A 27,443-nucleotide genomic window follows, 5' to 3' on the forward strand; every position below is an offset into this window, starting at 1 on the left:
TAAAATTTCTGGATCCGCTCTTGCTTTGGTGTTGGAAGGAGGCTTGAAGATGATACAAAGAATTAAAAAAAAAAAACACCTGCTATCTCAACATATAAAATATACATCTTTTTGGAGAAAAACTGTCAATTTAGTCGGGCTTGACAAAATGGACTCGAAAGCTATTTAACTGGTTAATGTAAAGCCTTTGAATAGACAATTAGCATAATCTCGCTTTCTTGAGCACGAAGATAACAAAGTGTGATCCTCACATTGAAAAGTTGGTAAGTTGGTTTACATAGAGAGTCTGGGACAAAGACTGAATAGTTTTCACTGTTTCGTTTAATAGTTGTTAGTGAATGAATGTTTTAACAAATGCTGGTTGAAGTAGAAAGTAGTTGTCGATCATGTAATGTCAGAGTGACAGAGAGAGAGAGAGAGGTAAAAGGTGAGAGAATAAGAAAACAAGTAATAGAGTGAGAGAGTGGGTGAGGATGAAAAAGAGATAGAATAAATGAGAGAGAGATAGAGAGAGAAAGAGAGCATTGAATAGTAAGTAACAGTTTAAATATATAATTAAAAACGTCTGTGTATTGAAGATTTTCTCACTAGAAGTTAATAACAGTTATCTGCGTTTTGTTTACACTTTGATTTTAAAGATTCGTTTGCGTCAAAGATTAAAAAAAAGAATCATTTTGAGAGAAAAAGAAGGGAAAGCAATAAGAAGAAAAGAGAAAGTGATACAATAGAACCCAAAGAAAAACTATAGAAAATGAATCATTTAGAGAGAAAAAGAAGGGAAAGCAATAAGAAGAAAAGAGAAAGTGATACAATAGAACCCAAAGAAAAACTATAGAAAATGAATCATTTAGAGAGAAAAAGAAGGGAAAGCAATAAGAAGAAAAGAGAAAGTGATACAATAGAACCCAAAGAAAAACTATAGAAAATGAATCATTTAGAGAGAAAAAGAAGGGAAAGCAATAAGAAGAAAAGTGAAAGTGATACAATGGAACCCAAAGAAAAACTATAGAAAATGAATCATTTAGAGAGAAAAAGAAGGGAAAGCAATAAGAAGAAAAGTGAAAGTGATACAATGGAACCCAAAGAAAAACTATAGAAAATGAATCGTTTAGCGAGAAAAAGAAGGGAAAGCAATAAGAAGAAAAGTGAAAGTGATACAATGGAACCCAAAGAAATATTATAGAAAATGACTATAGAAAGATTGAGAGAAATGTTTAAAGAAAGAAACGATGTAAAAAAAAAAGGTCAAGGACGCCTCATTGATAAATCACTGCCAACTAAAATAATTTAAATTATTTTGAATCACAAACGAAATGACTTGGAAATTTAATTATAGGTCTACAGTTCAGGAAATTGCACACGAATTATTAAATGGTTTCTTATAATACTTCGCTAATAAGTTATTCTGTATTCTGTTCACCGGATACACCGAAAAGCTTGCTAATTATAGATTTGCCTCCATTTATAAAAATCTCCAAATATATGTATATATAATAATAATAAGGCTTGTCTTAGATAGATAGATAGATAGATAGATAGATAGATAGATAGATAGATAGATAGATAGATAGATAGATAAGATAGATAGATAGATAGATAGATAGATAGATAGATAGATAAGATAGATAGATAGATAGATAGATAGATAGATAGATAGATAGATAGATAGATAGATAGATAAGATAAGATAAGATAAGATAAGATAAGATAAGATAAGATAGAGATAGAGAATCATGACCTCTAAAAGCTGACATAGGCAACTGAGAAATTATATTTTGCTTTGTTATAAACATAATAACATACAAATGTAAATTGAGATATCAAATATCACAGCAAATTCCAAATAGTAAAACATAACTGTATTGTTTCAAGTACTTATAAATAAAATACATCACACAACAAATTCAAATAAAACAATGTCACTCTCAATTAGTTTGTAAAATCCTCTACTTCAACACACACAGCGGTAGTTCACACAATTTACAAGATACACAGCTTTGATATCAGCCTAAGGGATGGTGACAACTGATATTAGAGGCCTAGACCTATCTAAGAAGAGCCTTGTTACCAGACAGATAGCTGCAGAGCTGCCACACCGTCAGAAAATTCATCAGCGGACAGTGTTAAAGGGAGACAACAATAGACTTTGTTTCCCTTTAGTAAATCTCCATCGTTGCAGTGCCAGAGAATGACTACAAACTTAAAAGATGACTATAATAATAATACAAATAGGATATACATTTCCGTTAAATAAATTATTGGTTTAAAAAAATGAGAAAGGCAAAGCTATATGCTATAATAAAGAAGGAAGCAAAGTTATTGACAGCAGACGTCAGCTGTGTTCCTCTGCTAGCTTTACACACGCTCGTATCAGTTGAAGAGATTGGATTAGATTGATAGCTCAGTAAGGCGTAAACCTCTTTCTCGCATGAACTCAACCTGGCCATTATTTGCCGTCCATCGTAACTACGAGTGAGGATCCGCCCCTGTAAAACATAAAAAATAATATGTGTGTCCGTATTACGATATAGCTCGTTTACACATCTCTTCATACTTTGACGCATATATATATATATATATATATATATATATATATATATATATATATATATTAGTTGACCCGCGGCGTAGTGAGAAGATTACTTGTTCTCCCACCCCCCTCTTTTTTTTTTCTGAGCCGCACTCTCTGTCGCCGCGAAAGTTACGTCTGGTAAATCTAGTCCGACTTACAGAAATAAAAAATAAAAGAGTTATCTTTCCATGACCTTTTCATCAATGATCTTTGCACAAGTCGTGTGGCTTTAGAGCCGGTAGAGGTACATCTGACATGATATTTGTTTTGAGACAATTGCAAGAAGACTGCAGAGATTAAACTTAAATAAATCTATACGCCTCCTTTGGTGGCCTCACTAAGGCTTTTGACGCGGTCAGCCACGATGGCTTATAGAGGATTTTGAACAGCCTTCATGTTGAACAGAAAACCCAGATTAGACACATTGATGACCTGCCTGGTCACTTTCCATTAGAAAATGGGTGAAGCAGGTCTGTGTTCTTGCCCCTATTCAGTTCGCTAGCTTCTTTGGCGTAGTGTTGGGTTAAATGAGACAGCGACTGCACAAAGGCACCTACGTCAGGTCTCGCTCAGAGAGCAACGTGTTCAATCATTTACGTCTACTGTACCATACAAAAACAAAGGAAATAGTCGTACCAAAGCTGATCTATGCCGATGATTGCGCCCTACTAGCTCACAATGAACATGATCTCCAGAACGCGGTCAACGAATTTGCATATAGAAAACAGAAGTCTTGTTCCAGAAATCTTTTCCCTTTGCAACTTCTTGTGTGACTAAATAGGCCGATCCTTGATACACAGCTGCGATCGCAGGTTGGGCATCTGTGATTACCAGGCGCAATTGCATTTTCACCCTTCTTTCTGCTTCTGTTGTGTTTGGCATCTGCAATCCAAGACCCTTTCTTTATGCTCTCTCTCCATGTAGATCTATCCAGTGCTACTTTTTCCCAGATGCTAGTGTCGATTTTAAAGAGAGCTTCATGTCGCGTTTGCATACATCCGTATAACGTAAAAGTGGGCGACCAGCGGCTCTCCTGCCTTCTATTAGATCACCATACAGTCTTGTGGAAGTCGACCCACAGGCATTCTACAAACGTGGCCAAGCCTGCCAAGGCGTCTGCTGCTGTCCTGGCATCCTCATAGCACTTCCTCATTGGTTATCTTTTCTTGCCACCTTATTTTAAAGAACCGCCTTAGGCATCGGAGGTGAAAGACATTCAGCTTTTTTTCCTGCCATGAGTAAGTTGACCAAGTTTCACTTCCGTATAGCAAGGTGCTCAACACACAGGTCCGACAGACTTATGCTTTAGTATTGTTAGTCAGCAATATGTTGTCTCACACTCTTTTCTGCAACCGTGACATGGTGGCCATTGCTTTGGCTATCCTGTTGTTAATGTCCTGTAGAGCAGTGGTTCCCAAACTTTTTTGTCTCGTAGACCCCTTGCCATGGTTTCTGATTTTCGGTAGACCCCCTGCTTAAATTATATTGCATTTTTGCAAATTCATCAACATTTTTAAAACTTATTTCTAAATGTAGTGAGTCTCAGATGGAAAAAGTAATTTAAAGCTGCATTTGAAGTTATTCAGATGTCATTTTTATTGATAAAATTTAAATTTAAACCAATTAAAATAACAAAATATATATTTCTGTAATCATCAAACACACTGGAAATGTTAGGGGTTTTTATTTGTAGGCTCATCATCCGTTGCTACAGATGTTTCATATAGGAATTTGTTGTTATATAAAGTAGTCTTTGAAACATTAAATATTAATTAATTAATTTGCTTTAGGGATTATTGTAAACGTTTTCACAAACAGCAGTTTCTCTTGTATTGCTTGATCTTTCATGTGTGGCTCAAATATTGGGTCCGCAGAACTGTTTTCACCAACAGGTGAGTAACTGGCACCTAAACCAGTAAGCCTTGGACAGGCGGGACTCAGTAGCCTTGGCTTTCTACCACCTAGCAGAAGGATATCTGAATTCAAACCTCTGCTGTCTTGCAACTATAAACATGGGTTTTGTGAGTCAACCCTGAGGAAAAATAAGGAGCCAGCAACCCTTAGGCAGTTTGCAGCAAACAGCGCTACATCCTGCTAGGGCCTGCTAGACCACTGATCCCAAACTGTTAATGTCGTTTGAAAAGAATTACATAATAAGCTTTTAAGACTAAGACTTAGACTGCTTTATTGATCCTTACGGAAATGTGTTGTGATTACAAGGACTCTTTTCTCATATAAAGACAACACCGATATTCCCTTGAACTGTATTGTTGCAAGAAATTCGTTTAATAGTATCAGATGTAGATTTGTGTAAAACAGTTTTTAAAACTATTTCAACGGCAGGTAAAATCAATGTTTTACCTAAAGTGTTTTCCGTATTTGGCTATAAATAAAGAGATATTGTAAGTCGTTCACAAACCATCATCTTCTCTTTATGATGTCGAAGAGAGATTTTGTGGGTCTATTCTGAACTTATCTTTTTCAAACTTTTATCTTGTTATCAGGGTGGCATCGTCTCAAATTATCCTCCAGCGTAATTAGTTTCATATCATCATAAAAAGGCATTTAGGCAACCGCTTGTTTGACAAGGAAGGAATGAATCCCAATTTTAAATAATCAACGGTGTACAATCTACATTTATTTTTGTTAAACATAACTTACATATAGACAAAATTAAGATATTTAAATAAGTATTGAAATTAAATACAAACATTTTTCGTTTGAATAGAAGGATAAATATTTAAAAGATTAACTAAGGTACAGATCATATATCAGTGTAGGAAATAATTACATTAATGGGAGTGAAAATTTAAGTCACAAATGAAATCCATTATTGTAGACCCCCATGGACATCTCATAGACCCCCAATTTATTATTTCACTTTCGTAGACCCCTTGGAAGTCTTCGTGGACCCCTGGGGGTCTATATAGACCACTTTGGGAATCACTGCTGTAGAGTATTGTTGGTTATGATGGAACCGAGATAGCAAAAGTGATCCACAATTTCTAGTGGTTGGCCATTAATGTTTACTTGAGGTGCAGTATTTGTGTCCTGGACTGAATCTTAGTCTTGCTTTGACTAATGTTTAAGTCGAACTTCTGGCAAGCAGCAGATAGTTTGTGAACCAGGAACTGAAGCTGAATATCAGAATCAGCCACAATAGCTGCATCATCAGCATACAGGAGTTCCCTGATAAGTATCTTCCTAAACTTGGTTTTTGCCCGCAGCCTTGATACATTAAATAGTTTTCCAGAGGATCTTGTATGGAGAAACACACCTTCGTTTATATCGTTGTACGCATAATGCAGTAGACAGGAGAAGAATATGCCAAACAGAGTAGGTACGAGCACACATCCCTGCTTGATACCACTGCTAACCTCAAAATATACAGAGAGAGAGAGAGAGAGATACAGAGATAGAGAGACAGACAGACAGATGTCTAAACCGCCCGTCGCTTCAACGGCGCAGTCAATCTCATTGCTTCCGAAAGATTGACTTCGTTTGCCCGCTCCACTAAACCCAATTCCAAGGTAAGTGGTTAAACCTTCAGGTCCCAAATGACAATGACTTTGAAGGAGTACATAAAGAACTAACCTTGATGTATTCAAATAATTCCCCTTGGAAGCATTTGTTGCTTTGAATCAGCGGAACAAGAAATTCTTTACATTCCTCCTTACAAGGGCTAAAAAGCATGCATTTGTCTTCTAGCTGCTGGGACAGACCAGATGTGTATAGTTGGTCAACTAATTTAGAGCTTAATATAGGGCATCCATGATCTTGAGCTGTCTGCGTGTCACACAAGCTAAATTCACAAAATAATGATGTTATACAAGTTTATTTAAATTAAAAAAAAAAAAAACTATTCAAACTTTTTGTTCAAATGTCTCTCTTTAGATTCAAATAAAATCGGATAGGATAGTTATGGGGATGGAACCCACGACACTAACGTTGTTAGCGTAGAAGCTGTACAATTTCCCTGCTAGTTTATAAATTTCCAGACTTCCACCATCTGACAAACTTTTTTTCTTTTTCCATAAACCCTTGAAGAGAGTGGAAGTTAATAGAAAACCAGTGACTTGGCAGAATTTAGGTCATTGGTTAATATGCATGACTTAATGCATGACGCGTAGGACGTAATCATCTTCTTTTTTTAAGTAACGTCTGTATCATTAAAGATAAGATAAGATAAGATGGAATTGAATACATTAGTTTGGTGGATTGGATTAGTTTTTGTTTTATTTGTTTCGAATGATCCTTCAGATTTGAAGATTTCTTAGCACAAACCTTCCGTTGATGGTTGGTCGTTGGCTCGTACAGCTAGTACAACCAAACCACCAGCGGATCCAGAACTTTGGAGTGGGGGCGGGGAGATTTTTTTCCGAACCCTAACGCTAACGCCCAGTAAGCATGTTTTTGTCTGGAAAAGGGAGTGGGCGGTAGAGTGAAAACGATTAGTCCTTTCTCCTTTTAATAATTTCTGCTAATGATTGCATTTGGCATTAAAGACTAGGAGTGGGGTGACTCGATATAAGAATTTAATTTATAGCATACATAAATTATATAGTGACAATTGTTTTTAATTATGTAATTTCTTAACAAAAATACAAAAAAAGTATTGGTTTGTTCGATGGGCGAAGGGCAATTGCATGTATTTCCCCTCCCACCTGGTACAGCCCTTTTTCATTTTATATTTACTAATGGTAAAATTTGATATAAGAGTGTGTGTGGCATAATATACAAATGAGTTCAATATGTAGCTTATATTAGATAGATATTCAACAAATGTTGTTCACAAACTATGATTTCTCCATAAAAATAGGACCCCCCCACAAACTCAGGGCATTAGAAGCAATCGCCCCCCCCACACACACACACACCTCACCGAATCGGCCAACATACCAGAAGGGTGGCGACATAATATAAAAATTATATAGTAATTCAACTAATTTTGTTCATAAACTATTATTTCTCCATAAAAGAAAGATCGCCCCCCACTCAAAGGGCTTAGGTGGGAACTAGTGGGAAGGACAGTAGATGTATCCCCCCCCCCCAAAACCCCACCCAATCGGCTAACAGGGGAACATAATATAAAGATCGGTTGAAATATCAATAACAAGTTTTAATCATATATATATTTAATTGATTCTATTAACAAGCTGTGATTTCTACAAGTAAATTTAACCGCCCCCCCCCACTTAAAGCTTATAGTTGGGGGGGGGGGGATTGATGCCATCGCCACCTCCCACCCCACCAAATGGACCAACATACTAGGGCGAAATAATCTAAAAATAGGTTGAAATATAAATAATTAGTATATATTATTTACATAACTAATAAATTGGTATACAAATTGTGTGATTTCTTAGAGGGGGGGGGGTCGGCCGAGTGAGGGGGGAGGGGCGATCCGTCAATGAACCAAACCAATGTAAAAGTATTATATATGTATAGCCTACAACAAGAAAGACATTTAAAATACATTAAAAAAAAAAAAAGATGCAATGCCTCCTTCATACAACTTGTAGAGATTATTCTGATCTTAATAACTAATGAATGTTAGATTTTTTTTTAAACGTAACATTCCCATCCCCCACCCCCCACCCCCGAGACAGAATCCTTGTGAAGTGAATGTATAGATCTAGTGCACTTTATAATATTTAAATGATAGGCTTTTAGATCTAGGATGCGCAAAATGTTGCTGAACATTTATTTTTTAATAGGGCATAGCAATAGGGTAGAAGCTTATATATACTACTCTAGACATGGAGATTTGTTAACACTACAAAAAATGTCGTGAAAATTTGTTAGAACGTTGGATCAAGGCGTTGTTTTGTAAAGTAGTTAAAAGAAGTAAAGTTGTCTTTTTTTAAACCCTAACCTATGTAACATATAATTTTTAGATCTAGATCTAGTAATTGAGCATGAAAAATAAGAGTACCCTTGTCTCATAATTATTATTTTGCAATTTTTAGATACATAATCTCGAAAGATCTAGGTAATCAATCTATTTAAATTTACATAAGTTGATTTAAATCAACATGAATTATTTCAATCTAGGATTTTTGAAACATTATCTAAATGGAAACAAATAGGAAATGACTTTGTTTCATACTTTTGCGTGAATATTCAAGAAATGATTTTGCATTATTTCTAAACTTTGAAAATGAAAGATCATTACTTTTCTAAGACAGAATTAAAAGATTGATTGGGGCGACTCCAAAAAAAGAGTTTACGTACATAAAAATCTATAGATATGAATCGATCAATCGCGGATAAGATTTTTCCGGTTTCCAGTCTAGTATAATATATAAGTCTATGCAATAGGGCTTACGTGGGGAAATACCCGAAGATGTATAGTGTGTTCAAATTAAATATTTTCTAGTTCTTTAGCCAAATTAAAATTAAATACTTTTTATACTTTGAAAAGTTATAATGGTCAAACTAGAACTTTTCCAGTGTGGTTAATTCTTTTCTCAACGATATACATCAACTGTCAGGTTTCGAGGAAAATCGTTAGAGCTGTTTTCGAGATCCGTGTCCAGGTTCCACCCACGAAGATACGAGTTCAATAGTATTGTGACAGATTAAATACACCTTGGGCATACTGAAATCCTAACCCACCTTACATCCGGCCCCTCTGTAAGACAAAACTTGTTCTTCAAATTCTGTGCTGGGTAATAAGTCAAAAACCCGTAGCACATTTCATCCAAAGTTGCTTGCCCTTGAAAGGTAGTGGTGTTTCTGTTGGCCGTAGTAAAGGTACATCTAGTGATCAGTTCATCGCCTGCTTGAAGTGTGATGACCTCGTCAGTGCTGGATGGAAGAGAGAATTGATCAGATGAAGAACATTTTTAACAAACTTTTTGAGTGTTGACTATGAACTTGTGAGTCTTTCCCAAACTTTTTTGAGTGTTCTCTATGAACTAGTGAGTCTTTCCCAAACTTTTTGAGTGTTGACTATGAACTAGTGAGTCTTTCCCAAACTTTTTGAGTGATGACTATGAACTAGTGAGTCTTTCCCAAACTTTTTTGAGTGTTGACTATGAACTAGTGAGTCTTTCCCAAACTTTTTGAGTGTTGACTATGAACTAGTGAGTCTTTCCCAAACTTTTTGAGTGATGACTATAAACTAGTGAGTCTTTCCCAAACTTTTTTGAGTGATGACTATGAACTAGTGAGTCTTTCCCAAACTTTTTGAGTGATGACTATGAACTAGTGAGTTTTTCCCAAACTTTTTGAGTGTTGACTATGAACTAGTGAGTCTTTCCCAAACTTTTTTGAGTGATGACTATGAACTAGTGAGTCTTTCCCAAACTTTTTGAGTGTTGACTATGAACTAGTGAGTCTTTCCCAAACTTTTTGAGTGTTGACTATGAACTAGTGAGAGTCTTTCCCAAACTTTTTGAGTGTTGACTATGAACTAGTGAGTCTTTCCCAAACTTTTTGAGTGTTGACTATGAACTAGTGAGTCTTTCCCAAACTTTTTGAGTGTTGACTATGAACTAGTGAGAGTCTTTCCCAAACTTTTTGAGTGTTGACTATGAACTAGTGAGTCTTTCCCAAACTTTTTGAGTGTTGACTATGAACTAGTGAGTCTTTCCCAAATATGTTGAACTGGCTCATGTAAAATAAACGTTCGGCAATAAAGGCCAATTTGTAGCCCTACTGCTTAGTTCCTGAGTCGGGCGGCAACTTCCCTCATTGACTTATTTTGGACTTTGGTCCAAAACTATATATACAATCAATGCAGTGACCTAGCAACAATAGTAAGGTTTAGTTCATTGTATCTGGGACCTTGATCAAGAGAGCCCTTGAAAAAAAAAAATTTTAATGCATTGCATTTGTACAGTGTACTTTTTTGCAAGAAACCATTACTGATTTGAGTGTAAAGACACAAATACTTGTAAAAGATAGTAAATGTACTGAGACAGACAGGATGACTCGATTTGATTTACATTACACTTGAGGGAGGTAGCACCATCATATTCTTAAAACTAGGTGCGTGGGTACCTTGCTACGATACTGATCCTAGCTTTGAAAATGTTAATGTTTTACTTATATTATTGTAATCTCAATACACAGGATTGGACAACAAATGCTTCTAAGATATCCTAACACATTATAACTTATGCATACAAAATATGACAAATATAAATTATAGCTTTTATATACATTAATTATAGCTTTTATATAACACTACTTTCATGTTTATATCATGCTCAGAGCGCTATGGTTCAATCTCATTTGCGGACCAGTGGGGGAGGGGGTATCTGGGAGAAGGTTTTCCGTGCTGCCTTCGTGAGCTCAGTTAACACAACTCTGCTTAAGTCGGGTGTCGAACCTCGAGCCCCCTTCATAGTTAGCCAAGTCTCACCAAGTACAATGTCTTTAGCCTCTCGACCACGCTCCCCACAGATCCCATATTGATGCGAGTCAGTCTATCATACTTCTTCATTGAAGTTCATAGTGCTTCAATTGTAACATGCATTTCTCAACATACATTATTTGCGTCAGGTTACTGGCATGGGCGCCAGCAGGATTTTTTGCAGAGGGGTGCAAGTCCCCACCCATGGATCAAAGTCGTATCCTCAACTTTCTTATTATAATATTAAAGAAAAGAGTCCCCCCCCCCTCATTCGCGCCCTCATACCTAATCGATATTAAATACACAGTAATTTTTTTTTCATGAAATAAAAAAATAAGAAACTAAGCACGTGAACAAAATATTAACTGTACACATTGTTAACTTTATACGTGAGGCCCGTACTTGCCTAAGTTCAATCAAACAAAAACTGCAAATGTTGACTGTGGCTGCCGAAACTATCAATAACTTTATTTATGAATTGCTTTTCGTCGCGATGGACAAGCTGGCGATAAACGCTTACCGCGCAGTTCTGATATTCTTCTTTGCATTGCAGCTTTTGCATCGTTTTAGGTTGAAGACAAAAAACAAGTTGAACTGACCATTAGTATTCAAAAGCGAGACATAATGAAGAAACTTAAGAATTAAGATATGTAATGTAAAACGGTGTTCTGTAATAACTCCCAAAAACTAAAACATGTAGGGGTTTTCTCAGTGTGTCTGTTGACTGCGAATTCTCGGCAGCAGCAACTCAATATCCTTCCTCAGGATGATACCTCTGACGTGTTCCTTAGGATTTTCAAGTTGGTTTTTGATTATGCCATTAATGTGACTGCTGTTGAGCGGCCACTATGTTAAGTTGGAAAAACTGCAACACCATGGAAACTGGTTCAAGAATAGATGAATAATTGACGACACTGAAAAGACAAATCAGAAACACAAGAAGAGGAGACATTTATTACATGTGTGCAATTTATCTGGTTTCACTTGCAGGCGTTATTTTAAGATCCAGCAAACAGTCAAAGATCTCAAAGTTGAGACTTAAAGTTCGAATGGATTCGTATTTCTCAGTTCATTGTGTCGCACACAAAAGAGGTAAATTTGGCACCAACGCTATCGCTAGAGACAGTTACTGAATAAAGATTGCTAGCCATTACGGGTCAGCCTTGGCCGAGTAGTTTGTCCATGTCTAGACTGTACAATGGCATTAGACACATGCAGCAACAAGGAACTAAACCAATAAAGTCGAATACAATCGCAATCGATAAACCGAACACTTCTGCTCTGTTCCTGAGATATCTACAATTTCTTTACTAAAATACCCAGCAAATGCAGTTTATTTATGATGTATTTTTTAGCTTCTTGCTGCTGACGGTGCTCCGTTGATCCAAATGAACGCTTTGACTCGGACGATGGCATGTGAAGAACTTTCTTGTATCTCTTCTATTGTAAACTGGTGGACGTGTTTAACCTGCTGTTTTATAAGAGCACTAACACTGACAGCAACTCCAAAAGACTCTTAACTTTTGTTCAAAGAAAATATAACATTTACCACATCGAAAGATAATTGGCAAAAACCGTAACTAAATACTAAATATTATAACAATTAATTATGGCATTTTACGTCTCGAAAGGATTTTTTTCCCTTTGCAACTACTTACTAAAGAGGCCAATCCTTTTTACTTTTACCCTTCTTTCTACTACTATTGTGTATGGCATCTGCAATCCACGACCTTTCTTTAATGCTCGTTCTTCATGTGGATCTATCCAGTGCCACTTTTCCCCAGATGCTAGTGCCGATTTTGAAGAGCTTTATGTTGCGTTTGCATATATCAGTATACCTTAGCAGTGGACGACCAGCGGATCTCCTGCCATACAGAGTGTCTTGTGAAAGTCGACCTAGTGACATTCATATTGACTATAGCTATGTGCAAATATAAACAAATCGTCACGACTAACATGCTATAGAAAATGTGACATCCTTTATAGAGCAAAGAATTGCAAGCCTAGAATAAATCGTACATGGTCGGACATGAACTACAGATTTACCTATTCTAGTTACAATAACAGCATATCTTTACAACGGTACTTCGGTGGAAGCACTACTTGTTAAGTTACTACACTTTATACTATTCCAATGATAGGCCTTTAGATTTAGACTGAGAAGACGATGCGCAAAATTTTCTTGAACATTAATTTATTAAATTCTTGAATCAATAATGCATGGGCACAAACAGGGATGTTCATGGTGATGCACTTGCACCCACCCCCCGAATTTTGTCTAAATCTACATCTACGTAATAAAAAAAAACAGATCTAAAAGATGTATTTCATTATAAAATATAAAAAATTTGTTAAAATTTGGCTACTTAGAATTCAGAGGCGCGTACATACATAGTTGGCCATCCATTCCATACGCCTAGGTTTAATCTACATATTTCTACTACTACATTAACCAGTGGAAGCACGACTTGTTCAGTTGCTACTTAGAAGTTAATTGATTTGATGGTGCGAAAAAATGGCTAGAATTTGGCTACTAAGAATCCTTGCACCCCCCTGCGGGCGTCCTTGGTTACTGGGCGTACTTACTAAAGATAGACCTGTGGACTGTCGTAGACAAAGATTGGTTCGTTAGTCAAATATAAGTAGTGAGAACCATCCCTTAGTACTTCGATGCTCATCTGTTTTCCTGAAATAGCGTCAAGACTTCTAGTAGTTTATTTCAAAACATGAGCGATTTATACTATTGAATATTTCGTAGTGCGATTCGAAAAGAAAAAACCAACACTTATTTATACAAGGACGGATTCAGAATATATATATATATAGCATGGGCGTAGCCCGGGGGGGTTGGGGTTCCCCCCCCCCGAAATGAAATCCTTCCCCTGCAGGGGGGGGGGGATTGGAATTTAGTGACTGATTTTTTGCTTTGATTTTGTTTATTTTAGGTGAGATTTTAATACTAAACCATCACTTGTCCCAGCACAGTCAATGGGGTTTTTAAAAACCCTTTAACCAGGGGGTTTGAGTTTACAACACCCTACCAGGGGTTTTTGAGTTTAAAACCCCCTACCAGGGGGTTTTGAGTATAAAACTCCCTACCCTGGGTTTTGCAGTTACATCCCCCTCTTCTATAATACAAAACAAAAAGAAAATGCAAACGACTATCCCCAAATTCCAAGAGCACAGTTAAGTAAACATTTTATTTTAAAACCCCCTCTTCAATATAAAAAAAAAAGCAAATTGCACACTCAAAATTCTATGAGCGTAGCCAAAGGGGTTTTGAGTTTAACCATGCTCGTCAGTAGAGCTTGAGGCTAAAAATACTTATTTAATATTTTAAAAAAGCAAATTACGCACTCAAAATGTTATGAGCGTAGCTAAATGGGTTTTGACTCTGTTTTGAGTTTAAACCCCCCTCAGAAGGGGTTTGAATGTAAAAAATACCTCTTTAATATTAAAAACAAATTAAATTGTACACTCAAAATTCTATGAGAGTAGTCAAAGGGGTTTTGAGTTTTAACTCGCCTCCAGAGGAGTTTGAAGATAAAATATACCTCTTCAATATAAAAAAAGCAAATTACACACTCTAAAATCTATGAGCGTAGCCAAAGGGTTTTTTAGTTTAAACCCACCGCCAGCGGGGTTTAAAGCTAAAAAATACATCTTCAATGAAAAAAAAAAGCAAGTTACGCACTCAAAATGCTATGAGCGTTGCCAAAAGGGGTTTTGAGTTAAAACCCCCCTTCAGGGGGGGTTGATGCTAAAAAAAATACCTCTTCAATATAAAAAAAAAAGCAAATTACACACTAAAATTATTTGAGCGTAGCCAAGCCAATGGAGGGGTTTTGAGTTTAAAACCCTCTTCTACAAATGGCTTTTTTTTTAATTTAAAACCCCTTTAGTTGGTTTTGAGTTTAAAATTCCCCTACAGAGAGAAAAGCAAACTAGTCACCAAATTCTTTGACCGTAGCTAAATGGGGTTTTGAATTGAAAAAAAAACAAACTCCAGAGATTTATTAGTTTAAACCCCCCCCCCCCAAACAAATGATTTTGACCATAAAGCTTCCCTTTTCGATATAAAATCTAAAGCAAACTACAATCACCTAATTCCAAGAGCATATTCAAGAGAGGTTACACATTTCTACCAGTGGCGGGGCTCCATTAATAGAGTGCAGTGAATAGTCATCTGCGAAATTGAAAAACACTAAATGTGGCTCAACAATGATGGCTAAGATAGATTTTAGGAGTCAGTTATAGAGATCGGGTCTAAATCAAGGAAATCCTATGCCGAACTGGGAGTCGACCCCTTAGTAAGATTGTGACAGAGCGTCGCATTAGGTTTGCGGGACATGTTCTCTGACAAAATGAATTACGCATAAGAGTTGCGATGACATCCTAATACAACTTGGCGCCACACATTCATGGAATTCCTCTGAGCAGTTGGTAAGAGGCTTCAGACATTACCAGTGACAGATTTTTGTGGAAACAGGTTGACGGCAAATGCGCCGAATGGCGCGGGAGAGTCTAAGTCAGTAAGAATAGCACATTAGGTTTTTGAAATAAAACTTTTTAACAGCAGGAAAATGCACTGTAGATACCTCAGAATATGCATTTTGCTGGCTTTCAATTCCAGAAATAGTGCTTGGCGCCGGGGCACCGCCCCGCGCTGGGGGAGCTCCAAGCGCTCCCCCAGACCCCTTTGCTGGTAATGGCGGGGAGTCTACAATTTTTCCACTAACACCAGGAAAAACCTATTCTAGGGCACAATAAACGTTTTCCGAAAGAATGAAGGGTCAGAATGTAATAAAGATTATGTACACACACACACACATAAATGAGAAAAAAATCCCCCACAACCCCCCCTCGAAAAAAAATTCTGGCTACGCCCATGATATACAGTGCTTTTTTTTTTTTTTAGCTGCTTAATGTTTTCACTTTTTGGATTTAGCGCAAGCCAGTCTCCATGCTTGACATTTTCTACTTTCATGGTTTCTCCCCTTTAGATTTTACTTTGTCAATCTATATAGGTGGTTCAACATTGTTTAGTTCATTCAAGCTGTTGTTGGATTGTTGGAAAGCTTGGCATATTTCTATGGTTTTCTTCAGTGTTAGTTCTTGACATATTCATTGTGAATACTATTTTGTTTCTCAACATTCTTTCTTTGTCCTGGAACTTGCATTTGTCTGCTTGCGTCCTCAGTTCTGTCAAGAAGTTGTCGAAGGGGGAGCTTTCTTTTAGATTCCAGAATCTAAAGGTCTCCATTACTTAATTATTTCTAGGATTGCAATACTCTTCTAGTTTTTGAAGTACAGTCTTAGGGTCGTTTTTCGTCTTGCTCATAAGTGAAATGGTCGTGTATCTCAATAGCTCTTGGGCCAGCCCAGTCTAGTATAATAGCCACTTGCTATTCTTTGGGTTTTGTGTTGGCTCCAGAAGCCGCCATGTAGACCTCAACGAGCCATTTTCACTTTCTGAAATTTTCTGAGATATTGCCCTTGGTTAAATTCAGACTCTCCGCCATCTTTGCTCTTCTATCTAGGTTTCGACCTGATTTGAAGATTCTATTTTCTTTCTCTAGTTATTGTTATTTCGTAATAACTATTAATTGTTTAGAAAATGTGGGTTTGATACTTCGCTGCCACCATGTTATAAACTTGACGACTATAGATTCAACAACACAAGTAGTGAACAAATAACCAATAATAGTTTAATAGCAAAACTCTGAAATCCTGGCAGCCGCCATTTTGGATGAAATTATTTTTTAAAAATCACAAGGGAGACTACTCCAACAAATAATTAATAGTTCTTAATCATTAGGCTTAATGTTCTTAGCATAACAACAAGTTAGTTAATGGATGAATCAATCAGGGTTCATTGCGCTAATATTATAGATATAAATACAAAATATTTTTGTGGAGTTAATCTACTCACCAGCATAGTGCATGTGATTTATTGCCTTTGTGATGTTGACAAAAACAAATTAAATTGTACACTCAAAATTCTATGAGAGTAGTCAAAGGGGTTTTGAGTTTTAACTCGCCTCCAGAGGAGTTTGAAGATAAAATATACCTCTTCAATATAAAAAAAGCAAATTACACACTCTAAAATCTATGAGCGTAGCCAAAGGGTTTTTTAGTTTAAACCCACCGCCAGCGGGGTTTAAAGCTAAAAAATACATCTTCAATGAAAAAAAAAAGCAAGTTACGCACTCAAAATGCTATGAGCGTTGCCAAAAGGGGTTTTGAGTTAAAACCCCCCTTCAGGGGGGGTTGATGCTAAAAAAAATACCTCTTCAATATAAAAAAAAAAGCAAATTACACACTAAAATTATTTGAGCGTAGCCAAGCCAATGGAGGGGTTTTGAGTTTAAAACCCTCTTCTACAAATGGCTTTTTTTTTAATTTAAAACCCCTTTAGTTGGTTTTGAGTTTAAAATTCCCCTACAGAGAGAAAAGCAAACTAGTCACCAAATTCTTTGACCGTAGCTAAATGGGGTTTTGAATTGAAAAAAAAACAAACTCCAGAGATTTATTAGTTTAAACCCCCCCCCCCCCAAACAAATGATTTTGACCATAAAGCTTCCCTTTTCGATATAAAATCTAAAGCAAACTACAATCACCTAATTCCAAGAGCATATTCAAGAGAGGTTACACATTTCTACCAGTGGCGGGGCTCCATTAATAGAGTGCAGTGAATAGTCATCTGCGAAATTGAAAAACACTAAATGTGGCTCAACAATGATGGCTAAGATAGATTTTAGGAGTCAGTTATAGAGATCGGGTCTAAATCAAGGAAATCCTATGCCGAACTGGGAGTCGACCCCTTAGTAAGATTGTGACAGAGCGTCGCATTAGGTTTGCGGGACATGTTCTCTGACAAAATGAATTACGCATAAGAGTTGCGATGACATCCTAATACAACTTGGCGCCACACATTCATGGAATTCCTCTGAGCAGTTGGTAAGAGGCTTCAGACATTACCAGTGACAGATTTTTGTGGAAACAGGTTGACGGCAAATGCGCCGAATGACGCGGGAGAGTCTAAGTCAGTAAGAATAGCACATTAGGTTTTTGAAATAAAACTTTTTAACAGCAGGAAAATGCACTGTAGATACCTCAGAATATGCATTTTGCTGGCTTTCAATTCCAGAAATAGTGCTTGGCGCCGGGGCACCGCCCCGCGCTGGGGGAGCTCCAAGCGCTCCCCCAGACCCCTTTGCTGGTAATGGCGGGGAGTCTACAATTTTTCCACTAACACCAGGAAAAACCTATTCTAGGGCACAATAAACGTTTTCCGAAAGAATGAAGGGTCAGAATGTAATAAAGATTATGTACACACACACACACATAAATGAGAAAAAAATCCCCCACAACCCCCCCTCGAAAAAAAATTCTGGCTACGCCCATGATATACAGTGCTTTTTTTTTTTTTTAGCTGCTTAATGTTTTCACTTTTTGGATTTAGCGCAAGCCAGTCTCCATGCTTGACATTTTCTACTTTCATGGTTTCTCCCCTTTAGATTTTACTTTGTCAATCTATATAGGTGGTTCAACATTGTTTAGTTCATTCAAGCTGTTGTTGGATTGTTGGAAAGCTTGGCATATTTCTATGGTTTTCTTCAGTGTTAGTTCTTGACATATTCATTGTGAATACTATTTTGTTTCTCAACATTCTTTCTTTGTCCTGGAACTTGCATTTGTCTGCTTGCGTCCTCAGTTCTGTCAAGAAGTTGTCGAAGGGGGAGCTTTCTTTTAGATTCCAGAATCTAAAGGTCTCCATTACTTAATTATTTCTAGGATTGCAATACTCTTCTAGTTTTTGAAGTACAGTCTTAGGGTCGTTTTTCGTCTTGCTCATAAGTGAAATGGTCGTGTATCTCAATAGCTCTTGGGCCAGCCCAGTCTAGTATAATAGCCACTTGCTATTCTTTGGGTTTTGTGTTGGCTCCAGAAGCCGCCATGTAGACCTCAACGAGCCATTTTCACTTTCTGAAATTTTCTGAGATATTGCCCTTGGTTAAATTCAGACTCTCCGCCATCTTTGCTCTTCTATCTAGGTTTCGACCTGATTTGAAGATTCTATTTTCTTTCTCTAGTTATTGTTATTTCGTAATAACTATTAATTGTTTAGAAAATGTGGGTTTGATACTTCGCTGCCACCATGTTATAAACTTGACGACTATAGATTCAACAACACAAGTAGTGAACAAATAACCAATAATAGTTTAATAGCAAAACTCTGAAATCCTGGCAGCCGCCATTTTGGATGAAATTATTTTTTAAAAATCACAAGGGAGACTACTCCAACAAATAATTAATAGTTCTTAATCATTAGGCTTAATGTTCTTAGCATAACAACAAGTTAGTTAATGGATGAATCAATCAGGGTTCATTGCGCTAATATTATAGATATAAATACAAAATATTTTTGTGGAGTTAATCTACTCACCAGCATAGTGCATGTGATTTATTGCCTTTGTGATGTTGACTGGCCCTGTGACAACATTTCTGGTGCAGCCCTTGGTACACGTGCTTGTCACTGTGACTGATGGAAGTTTGGGGGGCAGGACAAAATAGTTAGAACCAGTGATCCAAATCCCAGCATCGTACGTTCGCCTAGACAAAGCACAAATAGAATCAATCATTGAGTCTGATCAAAAGTGATGTTTTGTTATACCCATTCTACAAAATCGAAAAAAAAAGTGCTGACTTTATTTCTATATTCGTGATTTTTACAGCGAGTACAGAACAAGAAATTCCAGCACAGACCTATATATTTCTATAAGTTCCATTTCTCTTTTTTCTTCTTCTAGGTTCTCTTTATTATGTTGAAGAGTTCTAATAAATGACTAAGTCAGTAATCTCTAGATCAGTGTTTCCCAAATTTTCTCGGTAACGCAACACTTTGCACATTCTGAGTATTTAGCGGAACACTTTGCTTATTTTTTTAGAGAGATTAATTCACGTGGTGGCCTACTAGTTCTGTATTTCAGTACTTCGTGGAACAACTATTCAGGCCTAGCAGTCTCTAATGCAGCAGCGTGCATGGCCTATATACTCATGTCACTATGGAGGGCAAGGAAGAACCTATCTCAGCAATCACCACCACAGTTTGGCAAAATAGTCTCCTGCAGGGCAGGAGTGGGACGGCGCACGTTTTTTGACATTCCCAGTATTGGAATTACCATTTATCGCGTTGAATTCCTCCACTAGCGCACCAGGGAACGGGCTAGTTAGAGCCTAGCTCGTGGACGCCAACCAAACCGCCCAACACAGCCCGCTAAGGCCGCGCCAGTCAGTACAATCTTTGCCCAAAGAGAGACCCGCGAATCACTTTTTATTTCTAATCATAGCTAGAACTTGAGTTATATTTGTTCAACTTACAAATTTGGAGTATAGTAAATCCTGAGTCCTGAACTATCTGTCCAATCTGATTTCGTGAATGGATTGTTCCAATGAAGCTAGAAAAAAAAGTAAAATTTAAATATCTTTCATAACTATATATATATATATGAGTTATTAAAAAAAATTGTAGACACCACGTCCTTGCCAGCAAAGGGGTCTGGGGGAGCGCTGTGTGCTTCCCCAGGGGAGTTTGGGGCGCCAAGCACTATTTCCGGTATTTAAAACACACACACACAAATCCATATTCTGAGGCATCTACAGTGATACAGTGCATTATCCTGCTATTAAAAAAAATGTTAGTTCAAAAACCCAATCTGCTATTCTTACTGACTTAGGACTTAGATCCTCCCATGCCGTTCGGCGCATCGGACGGCTAGCTGTAGTGGCGTAGCTAGCCATGTGGGGGGGGGGGGTGCGGGCCGCACGGGGCATCAAACCGAGCACAAAATTTCTCAGTAAAAACTGCACACGTTGTAGGCTACATACATGAACAACTGTATTGGATTTAAAAATGTATTTATTTTGCTACTTTGTTAATTGATTGATAACCCTGGCTGGCTCTCATAGTGCTATCTCAGATGGAGAAATTGTCTTCTCTGGTTAAAATGGTTGACGGCAGGGATCAAAGGTAAAAATCTGATAATGAAAAGAATCTTGGATATCATTTATTTTCTCTCAAAGCAGAATCTGGTCTTCAATGGGCATCATGAGTGAGTTGAAGAAGAATTGTAAAGACAAAATCTCTTAAGTAGGCGGATCAGACACAAAATTACACTCCGCCCCCCCCCCCCCGCGAAGGGGGGGGGGATTTTATTTCTGGGGGAGGGTGTTAGACCCCCCCCCCTTTTAGGCTACGATAATGTATTTTGGTGACTGTCGTTTGTATTATTTTTTTATATAGAAGAGAAGATTTTAACTTGAAAAACCCCTGGAGGGGGATTTTAAGCTCAAAACACCACTTGGCTGCGCTGGGGCAAGAGATGACTTAACATTAAAATCTCACCTAAAATAAACAAAATCAGAGCGAAAAATCAGTCGTGTAATGTCTAGGCATCTAAGAGCAGAAAACAATATGAAAAGTCCAAACTCACCTGGATGGCAATTTTCTTGTATCCAGTTTGACCGAGCCTAATACCAGTCATAGGGTGTGAGCAGTCTCCGGCTAGTCCCACTGTCCAGGCAATGAGAAAATCTTGACACGACGGACTAGCAGTCATGCCACATTCAAATGGACCTTGAGTTATGTTTTGTGAATCTTAATAGGATTAGATTAAATATCAATGAACGATGATGTGGCTAGGTATATAGATAGATAGATAGATAGATAGATAGATAGATAGATAGATAGATAGATAGATAGATAGATAGATAGATAGATAGATAGATAGATAGATAGATAGATAGATAGATTGATTGATTGATTGATTGATTGACAAACAGACATACATATAAATGCATAGACAGATAAATACAAAGAGAGACAGACAGAGAAATAGATAGATAGATAGATAGATAGATAGATAGATAGATAGATAGATAGATAGATAGATAGATAGATAGATAGATAGATAGATAGATAGATAGATAGATAGACAGATAGATAGATAGATTGATTGATTGATTGATTGATTGTTGATTGATTGACAAACAGACATACATATAAATGCATAGACAGACAGATAAATACAAAGAGAGACAGACAGAGAAATAGATAGATAGATAGATAGATAGATAGATAGATAGATAGATAGATAGATAGATAGATTGATTGATTGATTGATTGATTGATTGATTGATAGACAAACAGACATACATATAAATGCATAGACAGACAGATAAATACAAAGAGAGACAGACAGAGAAATAGATAGATAGATAGATAGATAGATAGATAGATAGATAGATAGATAGATAGATAGATAGATAGATAGATAGATAGATTGATTGATTGATTGATAGACAAACAGACATACATATAAATGCATAGGCAGACAGATAAATACAAAGAGAGACAGACAGAGAAATAGATAGATAGATAGATAGATAGATAGATAGATAGATAGATAGATAGATAGATAGATAGATAGATTGATTGATTGATTGATTGATTGATTGATAGACAAACAGACATACATATAAATGCATAGGCAGACAGATAAATACAAAGAGAGACAGACAGAGAAATAGAAAAGATAGATAGATAGATAGATAGATAGATAGATAGATAGATAGATAGATAGATAGATAGATAGATAGATTTATTGATTTATTGATTTATTGATTTATTGATTTATTGATTGATAGACAAACAGACATACATATAAATGCATAGACAGACAGATAAATACAAAGAGAGACAGGCAGAGAAATAGATAGATAGATAGATAGATAGATAGATAGATAGATAGATAGATAGATAGATAGATAGATAGATAGATAGATAGATGTAGGTAGGTCGTTACCATCGCAACCAAATAAAATCATGTGATGTAAAACATTGGCGTTGTCGATGATTGGTTCAGCAGCGATCAAATGAAAATCCCCTGACCCTATTTCCCTGACAAGATCTATGTACTGACATATATAAGTGGTGACCTGAGCGGGTACGCTAGTGTTGTCTAAGCGAACTGTGAGGTTCTGCACACCTGGAAACATCAGATGAGAATTATTACAAATGGAACACTGGCGATGTATGTTTAAACTGCTAAAATACACACAATTATGAGTATAGGAATAGGCCTACGTCGTTTGCCTTCTCTCTCCCCAATTTTGTTATTTAGAGCTTTGCGACACTTAAACTCTCCTTAATCTAAATCAGCTTTTCTCAATCTGTGGGGAACAATTTACTGACAGGTGTTGAAGGTATCTCTTATTGCCATTTTACAAAGCTTATATCAACTCACTCTGTCTGTCTGTCTGTTTGTCTGTCTGGTAATAAAAAAGTGTCTACACGTTATTTCTCCCCCACCCACTCTCGGATCAAGTTAAAATTTCGTATAATTATTCAGACATCAATCATTAAAACAAAAGTAACCAATTAAACAATTAAATACTGGTAATTCATTATTTTGTTTACTAGTAACACGGGAAACTAATACTTTAGTATTCACAGATCTGGTTAAATCTGTTGGGTTTATTTAGTCCCCTGAAATAATTGTTAACGCTATTTCTCCCTCACGCATTCTCCTATCTAGTTGATACTTTAAACAATTAGTTAATGTACCAAACAAAACACGAATCAATAAACAAAAATACTCAATTAGTCAAATAATTGTTGGTTATTAATTATTTTGTCTGATATCGAGTAAAGGAAATAGCTTGTTGGTAGATATAGTTTTAAGACGGCGTTCTTTCCATGAATAAGCTTTTTTTTTAAAAGGATTTTTGTTTGTTTTTTTAATAGGATGGATAGTGAACTGCAGTGTCAGGAATATGCGTTGGTGCATGTCTATCTGTGTGGCCAAAACTTTGTACACGTTATTTCTCTGACATCCAATCTCGTATCAAGCTGATATTATGCACAATGATTTATTTTACCTGGCAATACAAGAATCAATTTAAAAAATAAACAATTAGTTAATTAGCTATTGATCATAAATTACTTTTTTGGGTACCTCAAACAAGTGAAAGAAATAGTAATTGACTGAAGTGGTGGTATACGCTGAATTAGTCCCCTTTACATTAATGTCACAGTCTTAGTTGACATTGCATGATCTAAAGTTCACGTCATGTTAATAGTTTAAAAGACACGTGGAATTCCTGATGTAGAAAACAGGAAGTAGAATGAAAAGTTGACTTTGAGTTCAGTCAAGTCAAGTAAGTAAGGTCTTGCTCCCGGTAAAGGAAGGTTGGACGTTTCTTCCTGGACTGGTGGATATGTATGCATATAGCATGAGAGTCGAAGGACTAGTCATTGTTGATTAATAATATTTGAGAGTTGATTTCATAATGTGCTTATTGGATATTAAGGTATTATTCGTATTTCAATGGATATCTATAGTTGAAGCTCCAGTGTCACTAGTAGTAATTGTTCTTATTGTTACCCGCTGAGATGCGGACGTGATTTGTTGTTAACGTATTGGATACTTTTGATACCGCTGTTATGCGGATATGATTATTATTTCTTGACTTGTAGCACTAACAAGGAGTGCAGTATATTATTATTATGTTGTAAATAAAAACTTAATGTTGTCTGCTGAACGGACTTGAGTCAGTCGTATAGTGTTTGTCTCGTCACGTGTCTAGAGCACTTCAGGAAGTAAGAACCCAGTATTACACCATTCAATCAGTCTCTGGTATTCGTCTTGTCATTCATTGACAATTAAGCTGCCGTCTAAGGCTTAGTTTACACCAGAGATGCCCAACCTAATTCGACCTGCGGGACATTTTAATTTCCGACACTCGTGTCGCGGGCCACATGACCAAAAAATTTGCAAAACAAAATGAAATTGACCTGAAACTTGTCAATCTAGTAATTATGTTAATTAATGGGATATTAAAAGTTCATTTTTAAAGCGTCGGAAACTGGCTTAATTTCTCTACTTAAAATGTGAGCAACATTTTAGAGAGTTTTACCAACGAGTCATTCCTTTGTCTCTTGTTGGTTAATATTCGCAGCGATCCTTCAGGAGTAGTTTAATCATCTTTAATTCGCGGCTCAAACTAAGAATGTTTTATAATCCATTAAAATATTGTTGTGCTTTAAAACAGCCACACTTTACAAAACAAATATGTTGACTTATTATCACGTTCCACAAAAAAAGTAAAGATCTATTCCCTTTTGCTGGTAGATTCTAAATTCGGAGTCTACTTTTAGTTTCTTCGGCTCTCCCATTACATAAACCAGCATGTCAAAATACCAATCCATCAGACAAAAAGCCAGGACCTTAACGAATTTTTGCGTAAAAATACATTTTTCAATATTTTTTTTTTGGAGGGGGGGGGATTTTCTATTTTTTTGTACTGACGTTTCGGTGGGCCGGATGAAACCACTTCGTGGGCCGGATATGATCTACGGGCCGTACTATGGACATCACTGGTTTACACAAACATGAAATAGAGACAATAGATTACTATACAAACTTCCATGTTCATAGACTGTTCGCTAGCAGAGTGGTTACCGTGTTGCCTTGAGAAGCCTGAGAAAGAGAATCATTTTCAGGCCACAAGTTCGAATTCAGGTCTTTTCCTTTTTTTTTAATTTAAAAAGAAAATACATTTAAAAAGCGATCACCCAGACACCACGTTCTTTCTCCCCTTCTCCAACTGGTCCACACTAGTGATAGAATCATAGCGTATTGTTAATTATTGTTATCCTCATGTTAAACAAGGCTTCAGTGCAATTCATTATTTGTCTGAAAAAAGTGCTTGTCATGAAACTCGTCTTTAACCCTAACTTTATCATCACCTCAGTGGCAGCTAGTTTACAAAAAAATAAATGATGTTTAAAATAATTATAATAAGGTATTTTCTTATTTGAATTCTTACTATCAGGTTGATCTAATTGTCTTTAAGTCCAGTCCAGATCGAAATTAAAAGATTATAAAATAAGATTACCAAAATGAAAACATTTTCCCAATTAAAACTATTACAAGAAAATGTCGGTCATGGAGTTGCAAACTTATTTGTTTTGTTCGAATGATAAACAATTATAAAAGTCACTTTGTTTAAGAAACATGATAAACACAATGATAGATTTTACAGCGTATAATTTACTAACATTGTTCATTAAATACTTTGTAAGCCTGGTTTTGAACATTCACTTTGTCTTGTTATTATTATTCTGTCCTACTTTGTAAGGCTTTGTCTCTTCTATTGTCCTATGGGTTTGAACGTGTCTGGTAGACCTCAGGGAGTCTCACTGCGTGTTTCTCTTAACATAATTTATAAGACCAACTAAAAGTTTTGAAATGAAATAAAACAAAATAGAATATGTGCTAGACAAGACTCTCTTCCACTATACCTGCAGATTTTCTGTCACTCTTTCATTATATAAGTGAAGACATCTAATTGGAACATCATTCTATTGATTTTATATTTATATTTTCAAGAAGAAAATAATACTATTATTTTTTTTCAAAGCAGCTTTTAAGAGTATTATGAATTACTATGATCCTATTTAACTGTTGCATATAGACATTGTAACTTTCCAATGTCTCGGCATCTTTTAATTTCTTATTTTAATTTCCTATTCCATGATGACCATTTTTGTCATTCAGAGGGCTGAGGGCTTTGCACTGGGGTTTTGTGCCTCCTCAGGCGGCTGGTGAGACCTATGTGAGCCTGAAATGTTCAAATATACGGCTGAAGACTGGGCAGGTTATTTCAGCGGAAGCTAGTGTCATTGGCCTTGCTTTTCTTTTGTCTGAAGATTTTCTTCTGCCAACGCTATTTTTAAACAAATAGTACCGATGAGGCAGAGAATCTTTCTTTAATATACCAGCAATCAATTGTGATAAGTATGTAAGCAACTCAACTAAATTGCCGATAACGCTTAATGTGTTTATAAAGCTTTCCAATGTACATTTCACAGCCACACAGTGAACTATGTGAGGTAAAAGATCCACCGGTATGGACTAATTGGTTAATTTTCCAATGGATTCCTGTTTTGTTAGGTACAAGAAAGAATTGTGGAAGTTATCAACTGGATCCAAGAATGGGTGTGGGAGAAATATCGTGTACAATTATCTAGGTAGACAAAACCCTACATATTTAGCCATATCTGTTAATACTGAAGGATTAATTTCCCTTGTTGGAATAAAAAATATAATTAATTACCAGTACTTGACTAAATGGTTAAGTTTGTCTTTATTAATTTGTGTTTTTTTAGGTACAATAAATAATTGTGCAAAGCTTCAAATTATCCGAAAATGGATGTGGGGAAAATAACGTATTCAGAATTTGTCGCAGAATTTGTTTTGATGAGGGAGGGTGGTTTCATTAAAACATGGTTTTCTCAAACTTTTTCCTTAAAGGAACACTTCACTTATTCTGAGTAGTAAGCGGAACACTTTACTTCTTTTTTAAAGGATTTAATTGACGTAGTGGCCTGCTAATTAATTATTTCAGTAGTTCCTGGAACACCTATTCAGGCCTCGTGGAACA

At 36.4% G+C, this 27,443-nt stretch overlaps 1 protein-coding gene across 2 annotated transcripts in view; it reads right to left on the bottom strand.

Moving 5' to 3' along the window:
- Positions 1-1,842: 1,842 nt before the first annotated feature.
- Positions 1,843-27,443, bottom strand: part of LOC106056824 (DBH-like monooxygenase protein 1) — a 36,621-nt gene continuing 11,020 nt past the window's right edge. For both annotated transcript variants that reach the window (XM_056006547.1, XM_056006546.1), the window contains 8 exons: positions 22,802-22,984; positions 21,431-21,594; positions 20,319-20,395; positions 19,384-19,550; positions 13,521-13,620; positions 9,191-9,382; positions 6,167-6,374; positions 1,843-2,486 (listed from right to left, as the gene is read on the bottom strand). In XM_056006547.1, coding sequence (XP_055862522.1) covers positions 2,256-2,486; positions 6,167-6,374; positions 9,191-9,382; positions 13,521-13,620; positions 19,384-19,550; positions 20,319-20,395; positions 21,431-21,594; positions 22,802-22,984 — 1,322 coding nt within the window. In that variant the 3' untranslated portion in view covers positions 1,843-2,255. The remainder of the gene's footprint in view (positions 2,487-6,166; positions 6,375-9,190; positions 9,383-13,520; positions 13,621-19,383; positions 19,551-20,318; positions 20,396-21,430; positions 21,595-22,801; positions 22,985-27,443) is intronic.

This window comes from Biomphalaria glabrata, chromosome 12 (genome assembly GCF_947242115.1).
Source record: "Biomphalaria glabrata chromosome 12, xgBioGlab47.1, whole genome shotgun sequence".
Classification (NCBI taxonomy): Eukaryota; Metazoa; Mollusca; class Gastropoda; family Planorbidae; genus Biomphalaria; species Biomphalaria glabrata.